This window comes from Hypanus sabinus, chromosome 2, assembly GCF_030144855.1.
Source record: "Hypanus sabinus isolate sHypSab1 chromosome 2, sHypSab1.hap1, whole genome shotgun sequence".
Classification (NCBI taxonomy): Eukaryota; Metazoa; Chordata; class Chondrichthyes; order Myliobatiformes; family Dasyatidae; genus Hypanus; species Hypanus sabinus.
In genome coordinates, this window is record NC_082707.1 from 26,173,784 (window position 1) to 26,199,611 (window position 25,828).

At 42.0% G+C, this 25,828-nt stretch overlaps 1 protein-coding gene across 1 annotated transcript; it reads left to right on the plus strand.

Moving 5' to 3' along the window:
• The first annotated feature begins 1,771 nt into the window (after positions 1-1,771).
• Positions 1,772-7,554, plus strand: LOC132403294 (phospholipid scramblase 2-like). Its single transcript, XM_059986744.1, has 2 exons — positions 1,772-2,033; positions 7,375-7,554. The coding sequence occupies exons 1-2, from the start codon at positions 1,824-1,826 to the stop codon at positions 7,552-7,554; spliced, it is 390 nt and encodes a 129-aa protein (XP_059842727.1). The 5' UTR covers positions 1,772-1,823.
• The last annotated feature ends 18,274 nt before the right edge of the window (positions 7,555-25,828 follow it).

The following is a 25,828-nucleotide window of genomic DNA, read 5'->3' on the forward strand; positions in this document are numbered from 1 at the left end:
TGGTGCTCAAGCCCATGGGTTTGCAACTGTAGTGGAGAATATGGGTTTGGTGAGGTTTGGGAATTTACCCAGCAGTCAACTAAACTCACATGCAGTGGTGCATGCACTTGACAGAGTTGTTGTGCAGAACTTACTGGGGGAGCAGGGTAATGACCCAAAGTCCTTGACATCCACAAGCCGGCAGTTCTTAAGATCGACCAACAGCCCTTGGGCACACAGGGAGTCTGCACCGAGCAGAGGTCTAGTCACCTTAGCCAGGACGAAGGCTCACGTGAAGTAAGTCTGGGTCCAGCTACCGATGGTGCCCTCCCGTGAGGTTTTGTCATTCTTTGTCTTCTCATCAATACGCAACGCAGCTAGCAAACTCACTTGAGCACTCATGTCACACAGGAAGTGTCTCCCAGAAAGAGCGTCCGTAATGAACACCAGATGATGCTGGCAGCTGGAACCCACAGTGTCCATGGGCCTCTGATGTCCCAAGGCGCTGGCACTGTCGAAGCTACAAGGTGGTTGGCACTTTCTAGCGTTCGTACCAAAACGAGCATGATAAAAGCACAGACCCCAGAATCATCTGTTTCACAGCTCCAGATGTCCTTTTATCGGGGGCCTTACGGACCGGGCTTATTGAGGTAAAGAAAAGAGGAGGAACGGTGGACAGTTTCCTGGCTAAGTGTAGACTATCAGATATCAGACATTTTAGCAAGCTCCCTAGAGTCCACCACAGGTGTATTAGCAAAGGCTATGTGGACTTGATCAGCCATTTGCTGCATGAAGAGTTCTTTAAAAATAAAACAAAGCCAGCGATTTCTAGAAGAGACAGTTTCTGGTCCGTTAGCTCTGGAGGCTTAGCATCACCAAAGTAGGGCAAGGACAGCAATTGTTGGCGAGCTCAGACTCCAATAGTCCAAAAGTCTGTAAATGGTGTATTTTCAGCGACTGGTATTTATCACATTCAGGCGTGTGTTCGAACCAATTTGACACTCTTGCCGCCATGGAACTGCTGAGTGATGCTGTCACGATGTGGAGATTTTTCCCAGACTGAATTGGCCTCAGATTGTATGAACCAAGCATTGGGATTTTACTCCCAAAACTCCAGCAGTTTCAAAACAACTGCATTGGCTGATATGTTTACCAACTCTGGAATCATCAAAACTGCAGCTTTATGCAAATAAAACAAAGTGAGGTGTTTTATGTTTAAATAAACCCGTAACACATTTTATTGAACTCCAAAACCTGCACCACAAAAGCACACTCAAAACCTTTTGTGTAATAACTTCATCACATCAGACCAGCCTCTTAAAGTGAAATCCCAACCCAATGTCAGTGGTTGTGAATTACATACATTTTCCCCAATAAGGTGGCTGAGGTAATAGAGTGTAGAGGGGAGGGGGGTGTCTAATTAAAGTGGTTAATAAGATTGTTGGGGAAGAAACTTTTAAGATGGCGTGAGGTTTTGATTTAATAGCCCCATCTCACTTCCCTGAAGGGATCTTTTGGAGAAGGGCAGTTTGCTGGGTCGGTAACATGAGATTAAGTTATCTCTGGAAAAGAGGAATGTAAGGGAAGCAATTGAAAAGCATATGTATGCTTTTTACTGCCTGAGCGAAGGCCTCAAAGAGCAAAACCAGAAAACCCACCTCTTATAAAATAATTAAAATACTGTTTTGCTGACATTCGTGAATGCATCCCTCACGACTTGGAGACCATCCAACTTGTAGAAGGATTCCAAATGCCACAAAACTGTTTTAATAGTCTTATGTTTCATCTGCAACTGATAATAGTGGGCTTTGTATCCATCTTCACATACTTCAGTCAGGTTTGGGATGCAGATCGTCAACAAGTATGAAGTGAAAAACAGCATTGGCCAGCAGATCTACACTGCCATTGCAAAGAGTAGCAAATGCTACCGAATCATCTGTGGGAATCAGCGTCCGTTCAAAGTTTGCGTTCAGGACACTACGGGCACTGACGCTATGTACTTCAAGCGGCCTTTCCGATGTTCCTGGTTCTGTTCTCCATGCTGCCTAGAGAAGGTTAGTGACTAATTGAAATGCTTATGGAGGCTTGCCTACTTTTTCTTGCATGTTTACAGTATACCTTTGCTTCCCTTCTCCCATCAATCCCCTGAAGCCCCTTCCTACCCAGCACCCAGACAGATCCCTTTGTCTGGTGCTCAACTGTATCTCACTCCTAGCTAGCGGTGGTTCAAACCCAGCTTTAGTGATGCGGATTGGCTGCCCACTGGACTGGTGATGGCATCTTACATTACTAAGACTCCAGGAGCATAGCTGGCACCGTAGTGGAGTGCCAGCGCCAGCGACCCAGGTTTGATCTCGCCACTGTCTGCATGGTATGACTCAGTTCTTCCCAAAGAACGTCTGGGTGCTCTGGTTCCCTTCCACATTCCAAAGCTGTACAGGTTAGGTTCAAAGTTCCAATTTAACGTTGGAGAAATGTGTACAATATACATCCTGAAATGCTTTTTCTTCGCAACCATCCACAAAAACAGAAGTGTGCCCCAAAGAATGAATGACAGCTAAGCATTAGAACTCCAAATCCCCCCAGCTCCCCTCCCTCCTGCACGTAAGGGGAAGCAAGCAACATTCCCCCCTCTCACGACAACAAAACAAAAGGATCGGCACCCGCCACTGAGCACTCAAGCGTGAGGAAAGCATAGCAAAGACACAGACTTGCAGTTACCCCAAAGACTTTGCATTTCACCAGGTATACGACATACCACAGGCTCTTTCTCTCCCTAATAAAGGAGAAAGAGGTGTCTCCATTTTCCCAGCAAGAAGGGAGACATAACAAACAACTCGCTGGTTTACGATGTTAAAAGTGCGCTGCATCACGATTTTTGAGCTCTGTGCCTGAAGATCACAAACATCTCAGATCTCCGGGCACACAGTTGCAGGTATTTCAACTCCCCCCAGCAACACATGGATCTCCTGCTGTGACATCGACCCTCGATCCGGCCATCTCCAGAGATCCAAGATCCTAGGCTTCCAAATCCAAGCTGGACTCTTAGGCCGAGCCCTTGACATGCCAAACAATGGCCAGTTATGAAGCCCCAAAAGCGGGTCCCATTCCCTCAAATAACCGAAGTCAGCATGTAGCTCCAGGTTAGGGCCTTCAAAAGAACCCTGAAAGGGAAAAATAAAGATATTAAAGATGGAAAGAGAGCTGTTTCCAAAGATGCAAGCAAAGGGGTCACCATTTAGCACCATCGTTACTCTGCTCCACCTCCAGGTTTAGTAAGCTGTGGGCACGCTAAGTTGGTGCTGGAAGCATGGTGGTACTTGTGTGCTGCCCTAGCGCGTTCTCAGACTGCGTTGGTCATTGATACAAATGATGCCTTTTACTGTGTTTCAGTGTTTCAATATACATGTAACAAATCAAACTGATCTTTAATCTTTATCTCTGTGGAGATGCAATATTTCAGATAAAGACTCTGCTTGTTCTGTCAGAAATCCCATGCCATGGATTTCCTGAGCCAGATTTCCTTTGCAACCAGCATCTGAGTGGCAGGACACTGATTACCAGAGTTCAATCCTGTTGTTCAGTGCCACTTAAGTAGGAATTCTCACATTCCCTGTGTGATCACATGGGCTTAAACTGGGTGCTCATGTTTCCTCCCACATCCCAAAGTTGTGTAGTTTGATAGGTTAATTGACTGCAGTAACTGATTGCTAGTGAGGTGGGTGGTGAGACAATCTGGGACAGGGATCGTTAATGGACGTCCTGCAGAGAAACTGAAACAAGATATAGAATAGGATTGTTAGGGTTGCTCCAAGGGCTGGCAGAGGCTTAATTAGTTGAATGACCCCAGCTATATTGCAAGAAAATGGTAAAAAAGCACACTGTAATCACCTTGTAGTTTTTATGAGAGATACCTGTGGACAATACAGCTGCTGTGGTGCATTTTTGACATTATTCTATTGGTAACATTTCAGAGTTACTTCACATTTACTGTGAAATATTTTAAGATAAACTGAAGCTCTTAAATCCAAGAATCTTCTTTCAGACTTTACCTCCCCAACACAATTCATCCACTTTGAGTTCTCTCCCATTTCCTTTACAAACTATACCATTTACCTCCATAATATGTGATGCTCCAATCCTTCTCAGACAAAGATATTTATAGCAAATAGAATTGGAGAGTTGGATCTTAGCATAGTGGTTGGAACAACACTTTACAGTACCAGTGACCTGGGCTCATTTCCCACCGGTGGCTGTTAAGGAGATTAAATGTTCTCCCTGTGATTGTGTAGATTTCCTCCAGGTGCTCCGGTTTCCTCCCACAGGCCAAAATGTACCAATTAGTAGGTAAATTATCCCATGATTAGGCTAGGATTAGGATTATATCGGGTGATTGCTGGGCGACACAGCTCAAATGGCCACAAGGGCCTATTCGACACCATAAGTCAGGAATAAAAAAAGTTTAATCTTCCAATCTACATACATCTTAATGTCAATTATCTTATACAGTGGATGATACTTCCCTCTATTTCTTGTTGTCAGGGCATCTCTACATGTGCCTGTGGTACTCTACAATGTTATTTTTCCATTATTCAGTGATCTAAAGAAAGAAATCCTTATTGTGTCAAGCAAATAACCCCAAATTATACCAAAACTAAATGGAATATTCACATTATCTGTCCTATCCTTCCACAGAAAATTGTTAAACTTTCTGATTCCAGTCACAAGTCATTGTGGCCTAAATTCCCTGTACAATTGTGCTTAGTTCTGAATTGGTGGTGTTCTCCCTAGGCTGTGCAGCTGTTAACCATGACCACTCCCAGACCACTTCCAATGTTATGTGAGGTAGAAGACAATGGAAGGTGAAGGGGTTTACATTCCCAAACATGCTCACAATACTCCAAGTGTGGCCTTACCAGTGCTTTATAAAGTTTCAACATTACATCCTTGCTTTTATATTGTAGTCCTCATGAAATGAATGCTATCTTTACATTTGCCTTCCTCACCACAGAATTAACCTTAAAGGAATCCTGCACAGACTCTCGTCCCTTTGTATCTCAGTTTTTTGTATTTTCTCTCCATTTAGAACACAGTCAACCCTTTCACTTCTTCTCCCAAAATACATGAATGTACACTTACTAACAGTATTCCATCTGCCATTTCTTTGCCCATTCTCCTAATCCTTCTCAAGCATCTTCACTTCCTCAAAACTACCTACCCCTATCTTCATATTGTCTGCAAACTTTGCAACAAAGCCATCAATTCCATCATCCAAGTCATTGACATATAACGTAAAAAGAATCAATCCCAACACAGACCCCTGTGGAACTCCACTAGTCACCAGCAGCCAGTCAGAAAGGCTCCCTTTATTCCCACTCTTGGCCTCCTGCCAATCAGCCACAGCTTTATCCATGCTAGCATCCTTCCTTGAAAGTAATTGAAAATCAGGATGACTATATTAGCTAGTAGCCTACATTGTTTCAAAAGATATGTTGAACATGGATATGCCTCAAAGAGATGCAGGCAGATAACATGAGCAAATAACTTCATACATCTTTCACAACAAGCTAGTGGTAAAAATGTCAACTCTAGAATTAAAACATACGTAGGAACCCTTACCAGTGTTAAATGAGTCATGACCTATGTTATAATGTCAGGCTACCATGTAGCATGCAATGAATAATTTTGATAATTAAGATCTAAATCTGTCCTTACGCTTCCATACCTCTTTAATACCAAAAGTTATGTGTGCTGAAAAGAACTCAATTTCATGCAAAGGCTGTATAGATTAATCAGAGTTTGATGATCTTTTAATTGTACATAAACTTTGATACTCCAAGTATGCCAGAACACCAAATGGGTTCTGATCTGCTCCTTTAGATTTAAGTGGGGAGAGAAGGGTGCTATATTAAGATAAATGAATGGGCGTGTGATTGTTACTATTTACTGGGTGAAAGGTGGGTGGGGTCTAATTACAGTTGCAGAGTTGTAGCAAGTCATTGCTTGAAGTGGTAATCTGCCTAAAGAGGGGCCAGAAGCTAATGAACTAAGAGTTATACATTTCAGAGGACTTGATTGGGAATGAACTTTTGCATTTAGACTGGGTAAAGAAAGAAAAATATGTGAAATTTAAAAAAAAGAAATGGATGGAATTGATAGAATAGCAAGACAGGCAGCATCATTAGTTTATCTCATCTTCAGCCACTCAAATTGAAAGTGCTGATGTTTGCGCAATGTTCAATTCTATTCATAACCTTTCAGCAACAAAACAATGGATGCCTTCATACTGTAAGAACTACAGAATATTCAATCATATACCAACAACTGGAAAATAGCATCCCTTCTACAAACATTCCAGTCATTAGCTACCCTCCAGTGAGCAAGTCTAAAAGCTTATTTTAATATTTATTGTATTAGATTTGTGAGGCTCCCACCATCAATGTCCCTGGAGTCACCATAGGGCAGCCATATTCATGCCGTGGGTGAGAGGCTGGCTAGCCTGTTTCATACAATTCTCCTGCCAAGTTCCCAAAGCCTTTCCACCATCAACAACACTTAAGTCCAGAGGGCAAAGAATTCCATCTTCTTGAATGAGTGTAGCTCTAACACTCAAGATGATCAATACTATTTATTTAAAAATAGACAGGCCTCTTGGCTGACCTTACATTCACCACCGTAAGCATTCCATTATAGCGCACGGGAGTTGCAGTAATCACCTCCTGCAAAATGCTGCTTACAAATGCTAGTCTAATAGTTCTTTCCAACCCCCATTAAATCCGTTAGGAAGACTAGTATGCCATTTAAAAAAAAAACAATTGTGCTTCATACAAGAAAGTTGAATGTCTTCAGTGTATTCTGCAAATACCAGTAATTTTCAAAAGTGTAATAGATTTTGCAGATTATTCAGGATAAAGCTGCTGTTATTGATTAGTTGCACAATTGCACAGTGTTTTTTTCTTTTGCTCTGTAAATATGTACATTCCTGAAGTGGTTGACAGATTAGAGTCTTAGAGACACAGTTACATAGCAGGGAAACAGGCTCCTTTAACCTAATTCTTCTTGCTGATCAAAATGTGTTTCCAACCTAATTCCATTTACCCATATCACTCTAAACCTCTTCTCCTCAGGTATCTGTTATATGTCTTTTAGAAATTGTAACTGTATCCACTTCTACAGCATCCTCTGGATGATTCATGCAATAAATGCACTGATAGTTTTATCTTCATTACAACTGTTGTCTCTAAACTATTACTGAAGGACAAATGTGACTGTCTATTTATGACCAGGTCTCAGTCCTACAGTTTTGCTCTGAAAATAGAATTACGTACTCAAGAAGCTGCAGTACCCATTTCAATTGTCTTCCTGTTCCACAATTTTGATGTATTTCTTTTACAGTTAGAAGTTCAAGCTCCAACTGGTGAACCAATAGGATATGTTGTCCAAAAATGGCATGCATGTTTGCCGAAGTTTATTATTCAAAATAAAAACAGAGACACTGTTCTAAGGATCCGTGGCCCATTTTCACTTTATGGCTGCTGCAATTCTTTCAACTTTAAGGTACGTATTTTTCTATAAATTCTAAGTAGAACAAATGACGCAATGCACCATTTAAGATTAAAGTATTCCCAGTGCCATCACTTCATAGAGGGATGCTTAATCGGCATTACACTTCAGTCTTTCAGAATTAGGTTTAACATCACTGGCGTATGCTGTGTAATTGGTTGTTGTGCAGCAGCAGTGCATTGAAATATATATTAATAAAATCAGTGAATTACAGTAAAAAGTATAAAAGTTAAATTAAGTAAGTAGTTCACAAGAAAAAGTACTGAGGTACTGTTCATGGGTTCAATGCCCATTCAGAAATCTGATAGCAAAAGGGAAGAACCCATTCCTGAACATTGAGTGTGTGTCTTTAAGCTCCACTGCCTCCTCCTTGATGGTAGTAATGAGAAAAGGGCATGCCCTGGGTGATGGGGAGTCCTTAATGATGGATGCCACCTTTTTGAGGCATCGCTCTGTGAAGATGCCCTGGATGCTGGGGAGGCTAGAGCCCATGATGGAGCTGATTGAGTTGACAACTTTTTGCAGTTTGTATTGATCCTGTGCAGTGACCGCCCCCATACCAGACAGCGATGCAGCCAGTTAGAATGCTCTCCACGGTACATCTGTACAGCGGTGATATACCAAATCTCGTCAAACTCCGAATGAAATTTTGAATCAGAGGCAATAATGAAGAATGGCAGGACGGATTTTCTCCATTTACCTAATTTCTGATGGTGTTTGCTTAATATAGGAGAAAAATGCAATCCTTTGTGCCTCTGTTATTATTAGGTTAATCACATTTCAGTTTCATTCACACTGAAAGAAAGGATCCATTTAGATTTGGGAATGAGAGAGACAACAGGTTGCAGGAATATAAGTGTTGAAAAGGGATTGCTCTGAGAGCTAGCTTAGAATTGATGGGTCTTGGGGCAAGTCTTTATGTCAAAATAAAATGAGAAAATGCAGGAAAATATTACATTGAACCTCAGACCACCTCAGCACATCCGGAACCACTTTAGAGACTGCGCTACTAGACTGTGTCTTCAGTGTCATGAGGCTGGGAAACACAGCAGCAAAGTTAGGCACAGTACTGATCCACAAACACATTTGAGGTAAATGGGCAAACATCAGCTAATCTGCATGATTAGCCTTAGTTAAATCATAAAATTCCAAGCCAAACTCAGTTTGAGCAGAACAAGATTGAACAATCAGAATGGCTCCTGTTTACCATAGACAATTGGACAGATCAGGTAACACACAAAAAATACTGGAGGAACTTAGCAGGCCAGGCAGCACCTATGGTAAAGATTAGTCAACATTTTGGGCCAAGACCCTTCAGCAGGACTGAAAAAAGAGAAGTCAGAGTAAGGGGGTGGGGGAGGGGAGGAAGAAGTACAGTAGGTCAGTGATAGATGAGACCACTTGCCAAGTTATAGCACATCTACCTCTTTTCAACAATTCAGATCTTGAACAAACTGGCAAAACCCCAATTATTACTACATTGTGACCAGTCTAATCACTTTTCACCAAATTAGACATTTTTTTTTAAATTCTAATTGTCTTTCTGTAAAAGGTTGTGTATAATTTATGTTTCTCTCATGAACGCTGCTTATAAGATGATTTGTGCCTGTGCTGCTGTTACAAGTAAGTTTTGCCATTGCAACATACGTTGTGTACACATAGGTGTAAGAACATGCATACATGTACTTATACATATGACAGGGTACATATATCCAAAGCTGTCCATGCCAAAGTAATTTAAGTGCTCATCTAGATGCTTCTAAAATGCTGCCACTGACCTAGCTTCAACCATTCTCTCAGAGAGTGTATTCAACATGATTAACCACTCTCTGGGTGAAGAAGGACCTCTTCATTTCCCCTCTAAATTTCTTCCCCTCCCCGCCTTACCCAAAGATTAAGTCCTTGAGCTTTTTCTACCTCTGATAAAGGGGCAAGTTTCCTGCAAACTTCTCCCCATAATTTTAAATGTCATGTCCTTACTAACCAACTCTGTGAAGAAAGAATAGATTTAGTTCCACCGAAACAACATCCTGATAAGTCTCCTGTGCACCCTCTGCAGCACTGCCTCATCTTTCCTGTAGCATGGTATATAAATTGCACATTGTACTCTTGATGAGGTCTGACCAAGGTTTTGTAAAGAGTGTAACCTCACTAATTATACATTTAATGTCCTGGGTAATGAAGCTCAGCATGCCATATGCCTCCCTAACCAATTTATCTACCTCAAGGGTTATATGGAGATGTATTCTGCAGTCCCTCTGGAAATCAGTATGTCCTTCCAGTCCAGTCCTTTATGTCCTAGATGAGTTTGCTCTCACAAAGTGTCAGGAAATATACAGGAGGCTTGACCCAAATGCAGAGCAGCAGCAGCGACAATTTAACAGTCTGCAATAATTTTGATAACAAACTGCAAAATAACAAGGTACAAGTGGCCACAAAACAAGGGAGAACGGGTACTTAACACAACAAGGTAGCTAAAGGCTAGGAGGAATTGGTTGATGCCTGCTGGTTCATTGAGAGAACAAGGACTGTGGATGAGAGCTAGGTTTAAACAGGCTGCACGTGAGTGGCAGGTGACTCCTGTTAGTTGGGTGGAGATTGCGAGGTGCTTGTCTGTACAGGCCTGATAGAACACCAAACCACATCCCTCCCCCCCCCCCAACCTGACGGACTGGATGGTCCAGATGGTTCCGGCGGATCTCCTAAATGAGCGATGGATCTCAATTGCACCTAAACCCTCTCCTCAGGCTGTACCCTTCCCAGTTGACCAGGTACTGCACACCCCATCTTGAATACTACATGAATCCATCAACTGGTGAACTGTGTACACCAAACCACCTTCCATCATCTTAGGATCCATGAGCTGGTCCATGGACATTAGGCTTGAGGCAGAACATGAGGAAGATAGGTGTGATCCTGAGGGACAATGGTAGCTAGAGATGGTAAAGTGACTGGATTGATGTGATGGGTAATCTTGAAGGGACCAATGACTTTTTTTTTAGCGTGTTGCACCAGACAGTCAGCCATTCTTGGCTGGCGCATGGTGTCGGGATTGGTCTCCGTTCAGATTAACCGGGTCACGATATGAATGTTCCTGACTCAACCCTTTTATTTTCACGAGGCCAAGTGGCTAGCTTGACGCTCAGCCTGGCACGGATGGAAAGCGTGCTCAGGGGTGGCCCGACTTGGATTCGAACTTGGGAGCCTTCGCTCCAGTGACCAGCACTGATGCCATTGTGTCACCAGCCGGCCAACCAATGAATCAGGGTGAGAGATTGCAGAAATGGAGACTTACCCCCAGCCCATTTTTCCATTCTCCAGCATACTTAATCCAATCGTCTGGGCCTGTGTCTGGCTGTTCACCCTCACACAGAACACCAATGAATCAGGCTGAGAGATTGCAGTATTCTGTGTGCGGGTGAACAGCCAGACACAGGCCCAGACGATTGGATCAAGGATGTTGGAGAGTGGAATGATGGGCTGGGGGGTAAATCGCCATTTCAGCTGGGTTGAACTATCATGACAGTGTTCTTGGAGCAAGGTTGGTAGGAGATAGTAAAGTTGAGATACTCAAAGAAGACCCAGTGAGCCTGATGTGAGTTGGGTTAGTGGGTCTGTTGCATGAACGTGAGGCACTGGTGGCCAGTCCAGATCAGGAAGTGCTCAGTGTTTCCCATCAGCTAATGTCTTCATTCCTCCAAGGCCCAGTTCATGGCAAGTGTCCCCCTACCTCCTCCTCCATAATGCACTGTGTAGAGTTGAACTTGTGTGAGAAGAAGGCACAGTGGCATGTCTTCTCATCCAGTCCTCGCAAGGAGAGGATGTCCCAGCACTCACATCAGATGCATCTACCTCTCTCAAGAAAGGACCAGAGGGTTCAGATGATGGAGAATTCCAGAGGTAGTGAAGTGTCTCCTGAACTCCTTGAAAGTGTGGTCCATAGCAGCAGGCCAGGTTATCCATGAGGTAGGTGACTTGGTGAGAGAGGCGAGAGGAGCAGTGATTTGTCTGTAGTTTCTGATGAACCAGCAGTAGAAGTTGAAGATCCCCAACAAGCGTTGTAGCTACCTCCTGTACCAAATAAAGTGGCCACGTATTGCACATTCATGATCTTCTGCTGCCCTAGCCCATCCACTTTAAGGTATGATGTGTTCTGTGTCCAGGGATGCATTTTTGCCCACCACTGATGTAACACATTTTTATTGGAGTTACTGTTTGAACCAGTCTGGCCATTCTCCTCCAACTCTGTCATTAATAAGGCATTTTCACCCGCAGAAATGCTGTTCAATGGATGGCTTTTTTTTTCGCACCATTCTCAGTAAATTCTAAAGGCTTCTGCATGAACATCCCAGAAGATTAGTAGTTTCTGAAATATTTAAACCACACCTTCCAGCATCAGCAATCATTCCACGGTCAAAGTCACCTAGATCACACTTCTTCCCCATTTTTCTTTTATGCATTGTGTTGCTGCCACACGATTGGTTGATTAGATATTTGCATTAATGAGCAGGTCTACAGCTGTATCTAATAAAGTGGCCTCTGAAGGTAGATCACAAATAACTAGTTGCTGTTTTTTTTTCCATGTATTTCACGAGTGAACTCACTTGAAAAGTGATTAATTCACTGTAAATTCCATTCAAACACCCTAAATCGGTGAAAGATAACTATTTTTATTCTAAGAAAATGTTCAGATGACCAGCAGAATAAGGAACCTGCTCAAAATATAAAATAAAAACCTTAAGAGGGTTACAATGATAATAGGCGATAAATGCCTGCTCCTTAAATAACTATCTAATAATTCTTTCAATTTTTTTCCACTCTAATGACCCCTGGGCAGACTTTTTTCTGTTTTCATCTCCCTCTATCTAAAACAATTCATTTTAGAATGTGCACCTCCCTTGTCTGATCGAAGACATTTGGTATAAGCACCTGACTAAGGTGAGGTCATGTCTACTTTGTCTTAGCAACATGAAGTAACTCGAGCAGAAAACGCTCTTCAGGTATTTGCATATAAATATAGTTGGCAAATGAAATCCAGTTAGTAAGCAAGGACGAGAAATACATGAAACCAAAGTCCATTCACATATCTGCCACTTGGTCTCACTATTTTCCCAACAGCAAAGTTAAAGTATACCTGAATAAACTAGGTGCATATGTGTAATGACCCCATATGCTTGAAATGGTGTCTAATACTCACATTTTAATTCAAAAAATCTGATCCTACCAATAAAACTAATTGAAATTTCCAGATTTCAAATAAGGGGCCTCTCTTTAAAACTGAGATGAGGAGGAATTTCATCCGTGGAATTCATTGCCTCACAAGGCTGTGTAAGCCAAGTCACTAGTTTTTAAGACAAGACTGATAGGTTGTTGACTGGTTAAAGGGGTTAAAGGCTATGGAGAGGCAGGAGAATGAGATTGAAAAAAAGAAACAAAGTATCCATGACTCAATGGCAGAACAGCCTTAATGGGCTGAGCGGCTTTATGATGTGGTTTTATGGTCTTATATATCGAATTTTCATTCAAGAGTTGGTTTTGAGTCTGCATTCAACACCCATTCAAGATCATGGCAATTCTCTTTTATGACCAGAACTTTTCTTCACTTTCCATTTTTTTCTCAATTATCATAAATCTTCCTGCACTCGCATTGAACCAAATTAAAGTCACGAGATTCTTGACCATGTGCAAGGAAAGAACTGAGATGGTTTCCATCACTTTCCTTGCCATTTTATCTGCAGGGTATTTCCTGCTTTGGGGCTGCATGACAGCCCTACAATGGGATAGGAAAGGAAGTTGCTTCACAGTCTTTTTCCTGGATTTGGTCCATAATTTAAGAGGAATGTTTTCATCTCAGTTAACTAGGCCTACTTTATGAAAACTCTTAACCCAGCTTTTCAAAGTCAGATGTAAGTACTCCTGTTAAGCCTCTCATTACTCCATTTTCATAGATACTTCTCGATACACTGATCTTTATCACTTTTTTCACTCTCCACTCCCATAATCAATTATTTATACCTGCTGGCTCAGTGGCATAATGCGACCTCTAAACCAAAGCCTCATTCTCCTCAGTGTGATGAACTAGTTATATATCACAATATTTTTGGGGGCTTGTTATGGTCTGATTCACCTTCATATTGACAATATGGAAATGGCTGTAAAGCATTTTGATACATTGAGAATATCTTTTAAGTCACAGTTCCTTCCTTCTTCCATTTACTCCTCCCCATTCCTCCTTCCCTCCTCCTTTCCTTTCTCCATCCTAGCCCAAGTGCCTTCTTTGATCCCTTCCTCCTCCACCTCCTTCTTACCACCTTCCTTTCTTTCTGCTCTCTCTCCATGTAATGGTATTGCCTACTATCACTGGTATCAAGACCACTTCTGAAATAAAAATAAAGCTTAATCTGACCCTTGCAGTAAATAATGTAATCTCAAGCATTCCATTGGTCAAAATGAGGATTAAACACCAGCTAAGTACATCTGGAGTTCTCAAATGTCTCAAATTTACTTCTTTACTTTTTGAAGCAAATCTTGTTTACCTGGATAAAAAATAAGCTGGGCTTGATCTGACCTAAACTCAAATGCTTTATTAGAAAAAAACCTGACCCTACCCGAAACCCAAATGCCGTGGGGCCCACGTCTGGTAACTGGACACTGCTATTTTCCATTGTTATCTTCTCTTCCACTTTTTAACAGATAAAAACTCTTCATTCAAATGAAGAAATAGGAAGAATCGCAAAGATCTGGGGTGGACGCGCGACTGAAGTTCTCACAGAAGCTGACAAATTTGAGATCAGCTTTCCAATGACTTTGGATGTTAATATTAAAGCAGTTCTGTTGGGGGCCTGTATTTTAATTGTAAGTATAGAAGTATTCACACAACAGGCTAGTGTAATTACACAACAAGGGAGAGTCTAAGGTACAAAGAAAGATCAAAGTAATCCTCTCAAACTAACAAGATTGAGAGAAGATTTCTTATGTGATTAAATTGTTTCTTTAGAGAAAATAAACATATTGATATTCACAGTATGATACTCCACATTCCAGTTGTGCAATGGGTTTATACAAAGAGAGTAAAATAAATGATCGGTTATCAGTATGTCTAGCATGGATACAGCACAGGAAAACTTTGAATTATATTCCAGTAAGAGTCAGTAACCTTAAGAACTGTGAAAACCCAGGAATTATATCCCAGTGGGAGTCATAACCACACAACATATAAAACCCCAAGTAAGCACAACAAAATAGAAATCAGTAAGGTCGGGAGCTGGGAAACCACAGGGATAACATCCACGCATGAGTCAGTAAGCTCAGTGCTGTGAATAAAGAGAATTGTATTCTAGAACCAAGCATTAACATCAGGTTCAAAATTCAAAGTAAATTTGTTATCAAAGTATATGTCATCATATACTGAGATTCATTTTCTTGCAGGCATTCACAGTGTATGGAAAGTAAATAATTGCTTTGATGAATTGAAGTTACAATGTGGAGTATCTATCCATAAATTATTCTGTTTATTATTTTCATATGAAGCTTCAAATGGTATATTTTAATTGATTTTGGCAAGGTAATAACTCCACAGTATACTCTAGTGGGCAGTATTTTTAAAACTGGAAATTGCTAATCTGTGACAGAAATTCAGATGAGGCAATAGGATAAAATATGTATCATTAGAGCTGAACTCAGCAAACTGAGTTTGGCTCTGTTATGAACAATGAACTGAATACTGAAAACACAGGTTGCATGGGCTGTTGATCTGATGACAGCCAAGAGGTTTCCTACCTCACAATCTATTGCAATGATAACAATCCCCTCTGTTGTTTTAAAATCCTACTGCTCACTCCAAATGTGATTAATTATTCTCTTATCACTAAATAATGCTCTGTAATCTGTTCTGATCCCCATCCACTTCTACTAAGATTTAAATCGCCCACTTTGAATCAAATTTGAAACTAAACTTTTTCAGTCACTTGACATTGGTTTGCCCCACGAATGAACTTCTGACCCAATTCTCTTGATCACAACCGCCTAAACATTCCCCGTTTTTGAGGGTTATTATTTAGCCCATCGGCCACTGAAATCTTCATCAGAACTTCTGTCACATCTAAAGCTGGCTACTGGCTACTGGAGTCACCCAGTGAATCCATGTCCGAAGTCACCCAGTGTCTGAGAATCAAAACCTTCACTGTAATTTGCAAATCCCTTCACTGCCTGACAATCTCTTCCTATATTTGGCCTTCTTCTGACCTTGCCTTTGGATCCTGTGCTTCAGTAAAATTCTGGCCTTGTGCACACTTCAATGTCCATCTTCTCTGCCAATGGTAACTGTGCCTTCATCCACCAAGTATTCCCTCCTTTGCCTTCTTTGAGCCCAAAACCTGCACCTCTTTAAGAATACTATTTAATACTTGACTGTTTAACACGCATTTTAGTCAATCTTCCTGCTTATGTGGTAGATTGTTAAAGTTTCTGTGTAATTGTGTCATATAACTGTTTTTTGTTCAGTCAACAGTGATTACACTTCTAAAGTAGCCATTAGCTGTACTTTTCTGGTTCAGAATAGGGTAGTGCATTTACTTTAAATATGGAAATCTTCCTTTTAAATAAATGTAGTTTCTTTAATTTTGCAGGATTGTATGTATTTTGAGCAACAGACTTTTTGAAAGGAAACAATAATGACTAAAAAAGTAAGTATATTAACATAACACACAATATGATTGGTATTAAGCCTCAGTACCTGCGGTATAATTGCTAATAAAAGCCCTGTTGATATTCTGTTTCAACATGCAGGCGTTTACACTTCAGAGATACTTCCAGACTTTTTCCCACTATTTTGGGAGCCTGCCTTTCCTGGAGGATGTTATTGATCGAAAAATAATTAATTTGGCTTCAATATTGATTCAGGTTAAGTGCAACTACTTTTAAATACTGTGCATGGGCAGGAAGAAAGGATAGAGGGAGTGAAGAGCAGGGTATTGAAAGAAGTGTGCAAACAATGAACAGGCAACGCTGCATTACAGAAAGTCTTGCCTTTTTTGAAGATGGTCCCTATAGCAATTTTCTGTAAAATGAAGACAATTTATCTCCACATGCATCAAGAACATGAGTTGTAGTGAACATAAATTTCATGTTTATTTGTTTACTTTTCCAAGTAAATTCCATGAGTGCAAACTTTTTCCATATCCCAAATATTTTGGTCATGATTCGTGAATTCTGTATGTGTGAATTTTCCTTATCTGAACGGTTATAATGGAAAAGTCAATTGTAGATCTTTCAAAGTTCACAGACAAAAGTCGTTAATATGACATCAGTTAATATTTTAACTCCAATTTTAAATAATATCAGAAAATTCTGTGCATGCTTACAATACCAATCAAGGGAGAGAAACAGAGATAATGTTCTAGGAAAGTAAACTTCCAGTCAAACTGGTTAGATGACTACTTTTGAAGATTTGTTTAGAGCAGCAGGGAAAGGATACAAGTCCAAAGGTTCAGTAATGGGACAAGTAGAGACTAAAAAGTTAAGTCCTGAGGAACTGAAAACTGAAAAAGTGTTGTCATCATCAACGGCACTCTGAAAAAAAAATGGAAGCAGGAGTATACATGTGTTTTCTTTTGCTTGCTATTTTCAATGTGCTGTGTATGTTTTGTACCATGGCCCCAGAGAAATGCTGTTTCATCTGGCTGTATTCATGCATGGTTAAATGATAATTAAACTTGAATTTGATTAGATTTGATTTGATTTAAGTTCTGATCCAAACTTGGTTTACTCAGTGGAGCCACAAGGGTCTGAAGATACAGGAATCTGGAGCAACAGAAAAATCTGCTGGAGGAACTCAATGAGTCAGGTAGCATCCATGGGAAGAAAAGAATTGTTGACATTTCATGTCAAGACCCGGCGTCATGTCCTGATGCAGGGATCTGATGCAATGTCTGGATTTGAAACATCAACAATTCCTTTCCTCACACAGATGGTACTCCACTCACTGAGTTCCTCCAGGAGATTGCTAAACTCAGTAATGAGCTTGATGAATGTATTCTAAATAAATCCTGTTAAATTTTTCGCTCTCCTATTTTAAATGTTGTTTTATCTTTTAGAAATTCTGCAAGAGGAAATTCCATATCCAGGAACCAAGAGCTTTGATATTTTTGTTCTGTTGCATTGCCAAACTGTTAAAAACTAGAAGTTGCATAGCTACTGATCAATGTTGAATTTTGAAAATTGGAACAGATTCTTGTTTTGGGATGATTGCAGAGCTGCAGGAAGAATTGTCTCTTTATTGGCAGACTTCCTTGTGTTATGTTCCAAGCAAGCAGACGGTAGAGTGTGATAGAGCACTGGCCTTTAGCACCTTGGCTTGAATTCTAGTTTAGAAAGTCATCCGTCTGTGACGCACTTTAATGGAGTACCTCCAGACAGGTCAATGCTCGCAACACAGAGGCTCAGTAATAATCGGAGCTTTAAGTTTGACTTCAGTCAAAAAGGTTATTGGATTTGCTTGCTGAAGAAGAAATCTCTGTTGGTTTCACTTCTGATTGAAGTTTTTGATACAGGTCTGTTGTTGGGCTGTTTCCTGCTTGGCTGGAGCTGCCTGTTTGACAGGCTGGGGGTAGGAAATTCAATTTGCTACTCTCCAACTTATTCCTACCTTACCCCTCAACATGTGTCAAAGTTCAGGCCAAAAATTTATTGGCCAAAGTGTTCAAAGACAGGCCAATAATTAGAAGAAAAAGAACTTAAAACAAAGAAAAGAAGTTTTTATTATAGTTCAAAAGTAATAGTTTAAACAATTATATAACAAGTTTATTTAAGATCTGATGAGGTGCGCTATTACATGGACATCTGAACTGCCAGTGCTGGATGGACAAGTCATCCACATTTCCAGAAGCAAAAGATACGCTGGGAGGGAAGGACAGTGAGACCAGCAACACAATGTCACCTTATTACCACCAATATTTACCTGAGGCTAAAAGCATCATGTGATATTTTCATGATTGAATCTAATGGAATGGTTTAAGATTCTTGTTTGTTCTAACACCTCAAAATAACTTTGCTAGTGATGATTCTGATGTAAACATATGGCCAATTTTGCATAACAGTCAATGCTAAACTTTCAGTTACTGCTGGGCTTGTTCCATTCTAAAGCTAATACTGTAACTTAATTACACTAGGTTGGGATGCTTTTCTTCGTTAATAATTGGAGTTCTAAATAATCTGGATGGTCCAACCTGTACTTTTACAAACAGCTTACTGTCCTAACAAAAGAATTACTGAGTTTAGTAACTAAGTTCACAGAGCAAAAAATAAATGAACCTGGATTCTACCTGTCTGTGTAAATTATTGTTGATTTCTTTTTTAAGTAAATGACAAAAGCTCCAGGAGAATTTTATATTTGTGGACACCCAGTTTTAATAGTTTGGTTATGTTTCTCTCCAGTGAGTCCTGATAAAGGGTCTCAGCCCAAAATATTCACTCCTTATTCCTGTCCATAGATGCTGCCTGACCTGCTGTGTTTCTCCAGCATTTTCAGTCTTTTGCTTTGGATTTCCAGCATCTGCAGATTCTCTTGTGTCCACGTTTCTCTCTGCTGGTTGTATGGGAGCATCTGCTGACTTCTGCAGGATTCTGCTGGAATGGGCAGAAAGCATGCTGGGAGCTGGATGGGAGCTGGGTTTCCCATGATCTTGTTTGTGGGTAAACCGTTCCAGCATCACAGATCCAGATCCTGTCCTCGTGGGGCAGCTGGACTTTGCTGCTCACTACTATGCCACCAGCCATTTGGTGAGATTCAAACTGGAAGCTCTGCATCACGATGTCTGTCCTGGGGTGCCGGGGAGAAACATCAAGGGGTGGGGTGGGGGACTTTCAGAACATAGAGCATTGTGCCAGGTTTGATGGCTTGATCTTTAAATCTTCTTTTTGTCTGATGTTCAGGGGCACTGTACATTGAACATAAAACTGTACAGGCCCTTCAGCCCACAACGTTGTATCAACCTTTTAACCTACTCTCAGATCAATCTAACCACTCCCTCCCACATTACCCTCCATTTTCTTCAATCCATGTGTCTAAGAGTCTGTTAAATGTCCCTAATGTGTTTGTCTCTACAAGCAGCCCTGTTACACACACCTACCACCTTCAGTGTAAAAAAACATCTCAGTTATCAAGTCTACTCAGACTATGAAATACCTACAGTTCCTTTACTTTCTTCCAATCACTTAAAAATTATACTACATTGTACTAGCCATTCCTACCTTGAACTTGGTTCCCAACAATGCTTTGAGGGTTGTTATGCAGTACTTTGCCATGTGCGGGCATTTGGAATAAGCATGAAGCAACACAGGTGCCAGAGTGCTCAATTCATACTTGGCGTTCCCTTGCTAGATCCGATCCCTCCGTTATTGGGAGTGACCATCGTGCTCAGCTTTCATTAACATCATACCAAAGGAGCCTTTGGAGTTACAGCACTGACCTCTCATAGATTCAGCTGGAAGGAACTAGTCAAAATGACCTATTCATGGCTTAGGCGGGGCATCCCCTTGAGATAGTTATTCACATTAACAGTGCCAATGTGGGTCTGCCAATTGATCTCAACACCCTGGTTACAGATAGGAATACTAATCTCTACTGCTTCCCACCAAACCAACATTCCACAAAAATGACAGTGCATATTCTGCATGTTCAAATAACCTGTTCCAACAGTATCAGGAGCCACTCTAGAATGGACACTGAATATGGAATGATAATTTCCATCAAGAAAGTCTAACCACCTCACAATATTTATATTTCATTTGGAAATAGAGCATGATAATGGCCCTTCCACTCCAACAAGCCTGCTTCATCCGTTTACATCCATGTGACCAATTAGCCGATTATTCAACAATAATACTAACACTGAATCGCTCACCATCAACATCCTGGGAATCACCACTGACCAGAGAATTTACAGGAGCAGTTACATAATTATCACGGGAGGGCCAGGACAGCTCAGGGCTTAGTTGTCCTGTGATGCGTAACCCTCACAGCCCTCCACCTCACCCCACCATAAGCATTAGAAAACCATAGCTTATTATGAAAGAGCACCACTCATGACAAATCAGCCCAGATGAACGGTAGTTTATCCACCTTTCTAAACATTCATTCCTTCCACCATGGGCCCACAGCGACTGCAGGGTGTACCAGTTGCAATGGCTACAGAGATACTTGCCTGAAAAGCATATGCCAAGTCAATATTTTCCACCAACGATGAGAGGCGGAGTAAGTCATACAAAATACTGGAGGAACTCGGCTCAGGCAGCATCTGTGGAAAGGAGTAAACAGTCGACATTTCAGGCTACCCTTCATCGGGACTGGAAAGGAAGGGGGAAGAAGCCAGAATAAGATGTGAAGGGGTGGGGGGAGGGGGAGGAAGGAGGACAAGCTAGAAGGAGATAGGTGAACACAAAGTACACTGCAAATGCTGTGGTCAAATCAGGACATACAAAAAAGCTGGATGAACTCAGCAGGTCGGGGAGCATCCATTGAAAGAAGCAGTCAACGTTTTGGGTCGAGACCCTTCGTCAGGACTAAAGTAGGAGGGGGCAGGGGCCCTATAAAGAAGGTGGGGGAGGGTGGAAAACCAATCAGAGGAAAGATCAAGGGGTGGGGAGGGGATAGGCAAGAGAGGTGAAAAAGGAATCTAAGGGGAAAGCACTATGGATAGTAGAAGAAGGCACAGTCATGAGAGGTGATAGGCAGCTAGAAGAGGAGACAGAGTGAAGGTGGGATGGGGGAAGGGAGAGGGAGGGAATTACCGGAAGTTGCAGAATTTGATGTTCATATCAAGGGGCTGGAGACTATATGACGGTATATGAGATGTTGTTCCTCCAACTGAAGTTTGTCCTCATCATAGCAGTAGAGGAGGCCATGTATGGACATATCCATATAACCATATAACAATCACAGCACGGAAACAGGCCATCTTGGCCCTCCTAGTCCGTGCCGAACCCTTAATCTCACCTAGTCCCACCTACCCGCACTCAGCCCATAACCCTCCACTCCTTTCCTGTCCATATACCTATCCAATTTTACCTTAAATGACACAACTGAACTGGCCTCTACTACTTCTACAGGAAGCTCATTCCACACAGCTATCACTCTTTGAGTAAAGAAATACCCCCTCGTGTTTCCCTTAAACTTCTGCCCCCTAACTCTCAAATCATGTCCTCTAGTTTGAATCTCCCCTACTCTCAATGGAAACAGCCTGTTCACGTCAACTCTACCTATCCCTCTCAAAATTTTAAATACCTCGATCAAATCCCCCCTCAACCTTCTACGCTCCAATGAATAGAGACCTAACTTGTTCAACCTTTCTCTGTAACTTAATTGCTGAAACCCAGGTAACATCCTAGTAAATCGTCTCTGCACTCTCTCTAATTTATTGATATCTTTCCTATAATTTGGTGACCAGAACTGCACACAATATTCCAAATTTGGCCTTACCAATGCCTTGTACAACTTTAGCATTACATCCCAACTTCTGTACTCAATGCTTTGATTTATAAAGGCCAGCGTTCCAAAAGCCCTCTTCACCACCCTATCTACATGAGACTCCACTTTCAGGGAACTATGCACAGTTATTCCTAGATCTCTCTGTTCCACTGCATTCCTCAATGCCCTACCATTTACTCTGTATGTTCTATTTGGATTATTCCTGCCAAAATGTAGAACCTCACACTTCTCAGCATTAAACTCCACCTGCCAACGTTCAGCCCATTCTTCTAACCGGCATAAATCTCCCTGCAAGCTTTGAAAATCCACCTCATTATCCACAACACCTCCTACCTTAGTATCATCGGCATACTTACTAATCCAATTTACCACCCCATCATCCAGATCATTTATGTATATTACAAATAACATTGGGCCCAAAACAGATCCCTGAGGCACCCCGCTAGTCACCGGCCTCCATCCCGATAAACAATTATCCACCACTACTCTCTGGCATCTCCCATCTAGCCACTGTTGAATCCATTTTATTACTCCAGCATTAATACCTAACGACTGAACCTTCTTAACTAACCTTCCATGTGAAACTTTGTCAAAGGCTTTGCTGAAGTCCATATAGACTACATCCACTGCCTTACCCTCGTCAACATTCCTCATAACTTCTTCAAAAAATTCAATAAGGTTTGTCAAACATGACCTTCCACACACAAATCCATGCTGGCTACTTCTAATCAGATCCCGTCTATCCAGATAATTATAAATACTATCTCTAAGAATACTTTCCATTAATTTACCCACCACTGATGTCAAACTGATAGGTCTATAATTGCTAGGCTTCCTTCTAGAACCCTTTTTAAACAATGGAACCACATGAGCAATACGCCAATCCTCCGGCAGAATCCCCGTTTCTAATGACATAAAGATCTCCGTCAGAGCTCCTGCTATTTCTACACAAACTTCCCTCAAGGTCCTGGGGAATATCCTGTCAGGACCCGGAGATTTATCCACTTTTAAATTTCTTAAAAGCGCCAGTACCTCCACCTCTTTAATTGTCATAGGTTCCATAACTTCCTTACTTGTTTCCCACACCTTAGACAATTCAATATCCTTCTCCTTAGTGAATACCGAAGAGAAGAAATCATTTAAAATCTCTCCCATCTCCTTCGGTTCCACACATAGCTGACCACTCTGATTCTCTAAGGGGCCAATTTTATCCCTCACTATCCTCTTGCTTTTAATATAACTGTAGAAACCTTTCGGATTTACTTTCACCTTATTTGCCAAACCAACCTCGTATCTTCTTTTAGCTTTTCTAATCTCTTTCTTAAGATTCCTTTTACATTCTTTATATTCCTCGAGCAATTCCTTTACTCCATGCTGCCTATATCTATTGTAGACATCCCTCTTTTTCTGAACCAAATTTCTAATATCCCTTGAAAACCATGGTGCTCTCAAACCTTTAACCTTTCCTTTCACCCTAACAGGAACATAAAGATTCTGTACACTCATAATTTCACCCTTAAATGACCTCCATTTCTCTATTACATCCTTCCCATAAAACAACTTGACCCAATCCACTCTCTCTAAATCCCTTCTCATCCCCTCAAAGTTAGCCTTTCTCCAATCAAAAATCTCAACTCTAGGTCCAGTCCTGTCCTTCTCCATAATTATATTGAAGCTAATGCTATTGTGATCACTGGACCCGAAGTGCTCCCCAACACATACATCTGTCAGCTGACCTATCGCATTCCCTAACAGGAGATCCAACACTGCCCCATCTCTAGTCGGTACTTCTATGTATTGTTGCAAAAAACTATCCTGCACACATTTCACAAACTCTAAACCATCCAGCCCTTTTACAGAATGAGCTTCCCAGTCTACGTGTGGAAAATTAAAATCTCCCACAATCACCACCTTGGGTTTACTACAAATATCTGCTATCTCCTTACACATTTGCTCTTCCAACTCACGCGCCCCATTAGGTGGCCTATAATACACTCCTATCAGTGTTACTGCACCTTTCCCATTCTTCAATTCCACCCAAATGGCCTCCCTAGAGGAGCTCTCTAATCTATCCTTCCAAAGCACCGCCATAAGATTTTCTCGGACAAGCAATGCAACACCTCCTCCTCTGGCCCCTCCTACTCTATCACACCTGAAGCAACTAAATCCAGGAATATTTAGTTGCCAATCACACCCTTCCTGCAACCATGTTTCACTAATAGCTACAACATCATAATTCCAGGTATCAATCCACGCTTTAAGCTCATCCACCTTTCTTACAATGCTCCTAGCATTAAAATAGATACATTTAAGATTCTCTCCATCTCCTCCTCTCTTTCCATCCCTAACAATGCATTCAAATTTATTATCCTTTTCTTTCTTCTCCCCTACATCTTCGGGCTGAGCGCATCCCTTCTCCATCACCTGCCTTTCCTCCCTCACACACTGTCTATTTACTTGCTCCACTGGTGAACTAACCTCCTCTCCCATAGTCTCCTCAAATAGTCTCCCGCCCCCTCCATCTTACTAGTTTAAAGTCCGCCCTGTAGCCCTAGCAAACCTCCCCGCTAGGATATTGGTCCCCCCACGATTCAAGTGTAACCCGTCCTTCTTGAACAGGTCACTCCTGCCCCAGAAGAGGTCCCAATGATCCAGAAACTTGAATCCCTGCCCCCTGCTCCAATCCCACAGCCACGCATTCATCCTCCACCTAATTCTATTCCTACTCTCACTGTCGCGTGGCACAGGCAGTAATCCCGAGATTACTACCTTTGCGGTCCTTCTTCTTAACTGCCTTCCTATCTCCCTATACTCTCGTTTCAGGACCTCTTCCCCTTTCCTTCCTATGTCATTGGTACCTACATGTACCACGACCTCTGGCTCTTCACCCTCCCACTTCAGGATATCTTGGACGCGATCAGAAACGTCCCGAACCCTGGCACCAGGGAGGCAAATTACCATCCGGGACTCCCGGTCACCTCCACAGAAACGCCTGTCTGAGCCCCTGACTATTGAGTCCCCTATTACTATGGACCTCTTTCTTCTAACCCTACCCTTCTGAGCTACAGGGCCGTCCTCTGTGCCGGAGGCTCGGCCACTGTCACTCCCACCAGTACTCAAACATGAGTACTTATTGTCAAGGGGTACAGCCACTGGGGTACTCTCTAGTACCTGCCTCTTCCCCTTCCTGACTGTAACCCACCTATCTGCCTCCCTTGGTCCTGGAGTGACCACCTGCCTGTAACTCCTCTCTATCACCTCCTCACTCTCCCTGACCAGGCGAAGGTCATCGAGCTGCAGCTCCAGTTCCCTAACTCGGTCCCTCAGGAGCTGCAGTTCGGCGCACCTGGCGCAGATGTGGACGTCCGAATGGGAATGTGAAGGAGAGTTGAAGTGGGTGGCAACCCGGAGATCCTGTCTGTTGTGGCAGACGGAGCGTAGGTGCTCAACAAAGTGGTCGCCCTGCCCCCTCTTTCTTTAGTCCTGACGAAGGGTCTTGACCTGAAACATTGACTGCTTCTCTCAAACGATGCTGCCCAACCTGCTGAGTTCGTCCAGCTTTTTTGTAAATCTTGAGGAGATGGGTGAAGCCAGGTGCATGGAGGAGGGGGGATGAAGTGAGAGGTTGGGAGGTGATAAGTGAAAGAGGGGAGTGAACCATGGGAGAAAGGGAAGGAGGAAGGGCATCGGGTGGGAGGTGATAGGCAAGTGAGGAAAAGGGAAGAGGGAAGATGGGAGCCAGAGTGGGGAATGGAAGAAGAGGAAAGGGGGAGGGAAAAATTACCAGAATGGAACTCTTCA

Bases quoted from the DNA above. Each gene is read 5' to 3' on its own strand.
- LOC132403294 (XM_059986744.1), top strand. From the start codon at position 1,824: ATGCAGATCGTCAACAAGTATGAAGTGAAAAACAGCATTGGCCAGCAG. The intron at 2,034-7,374 runs GTTAGTGACTAA...TTTCTTTTACAG, and splicing joins CTCCATGCTGCCTAGAGAAG to TTAGAAGTTCAAGCTCCAAC.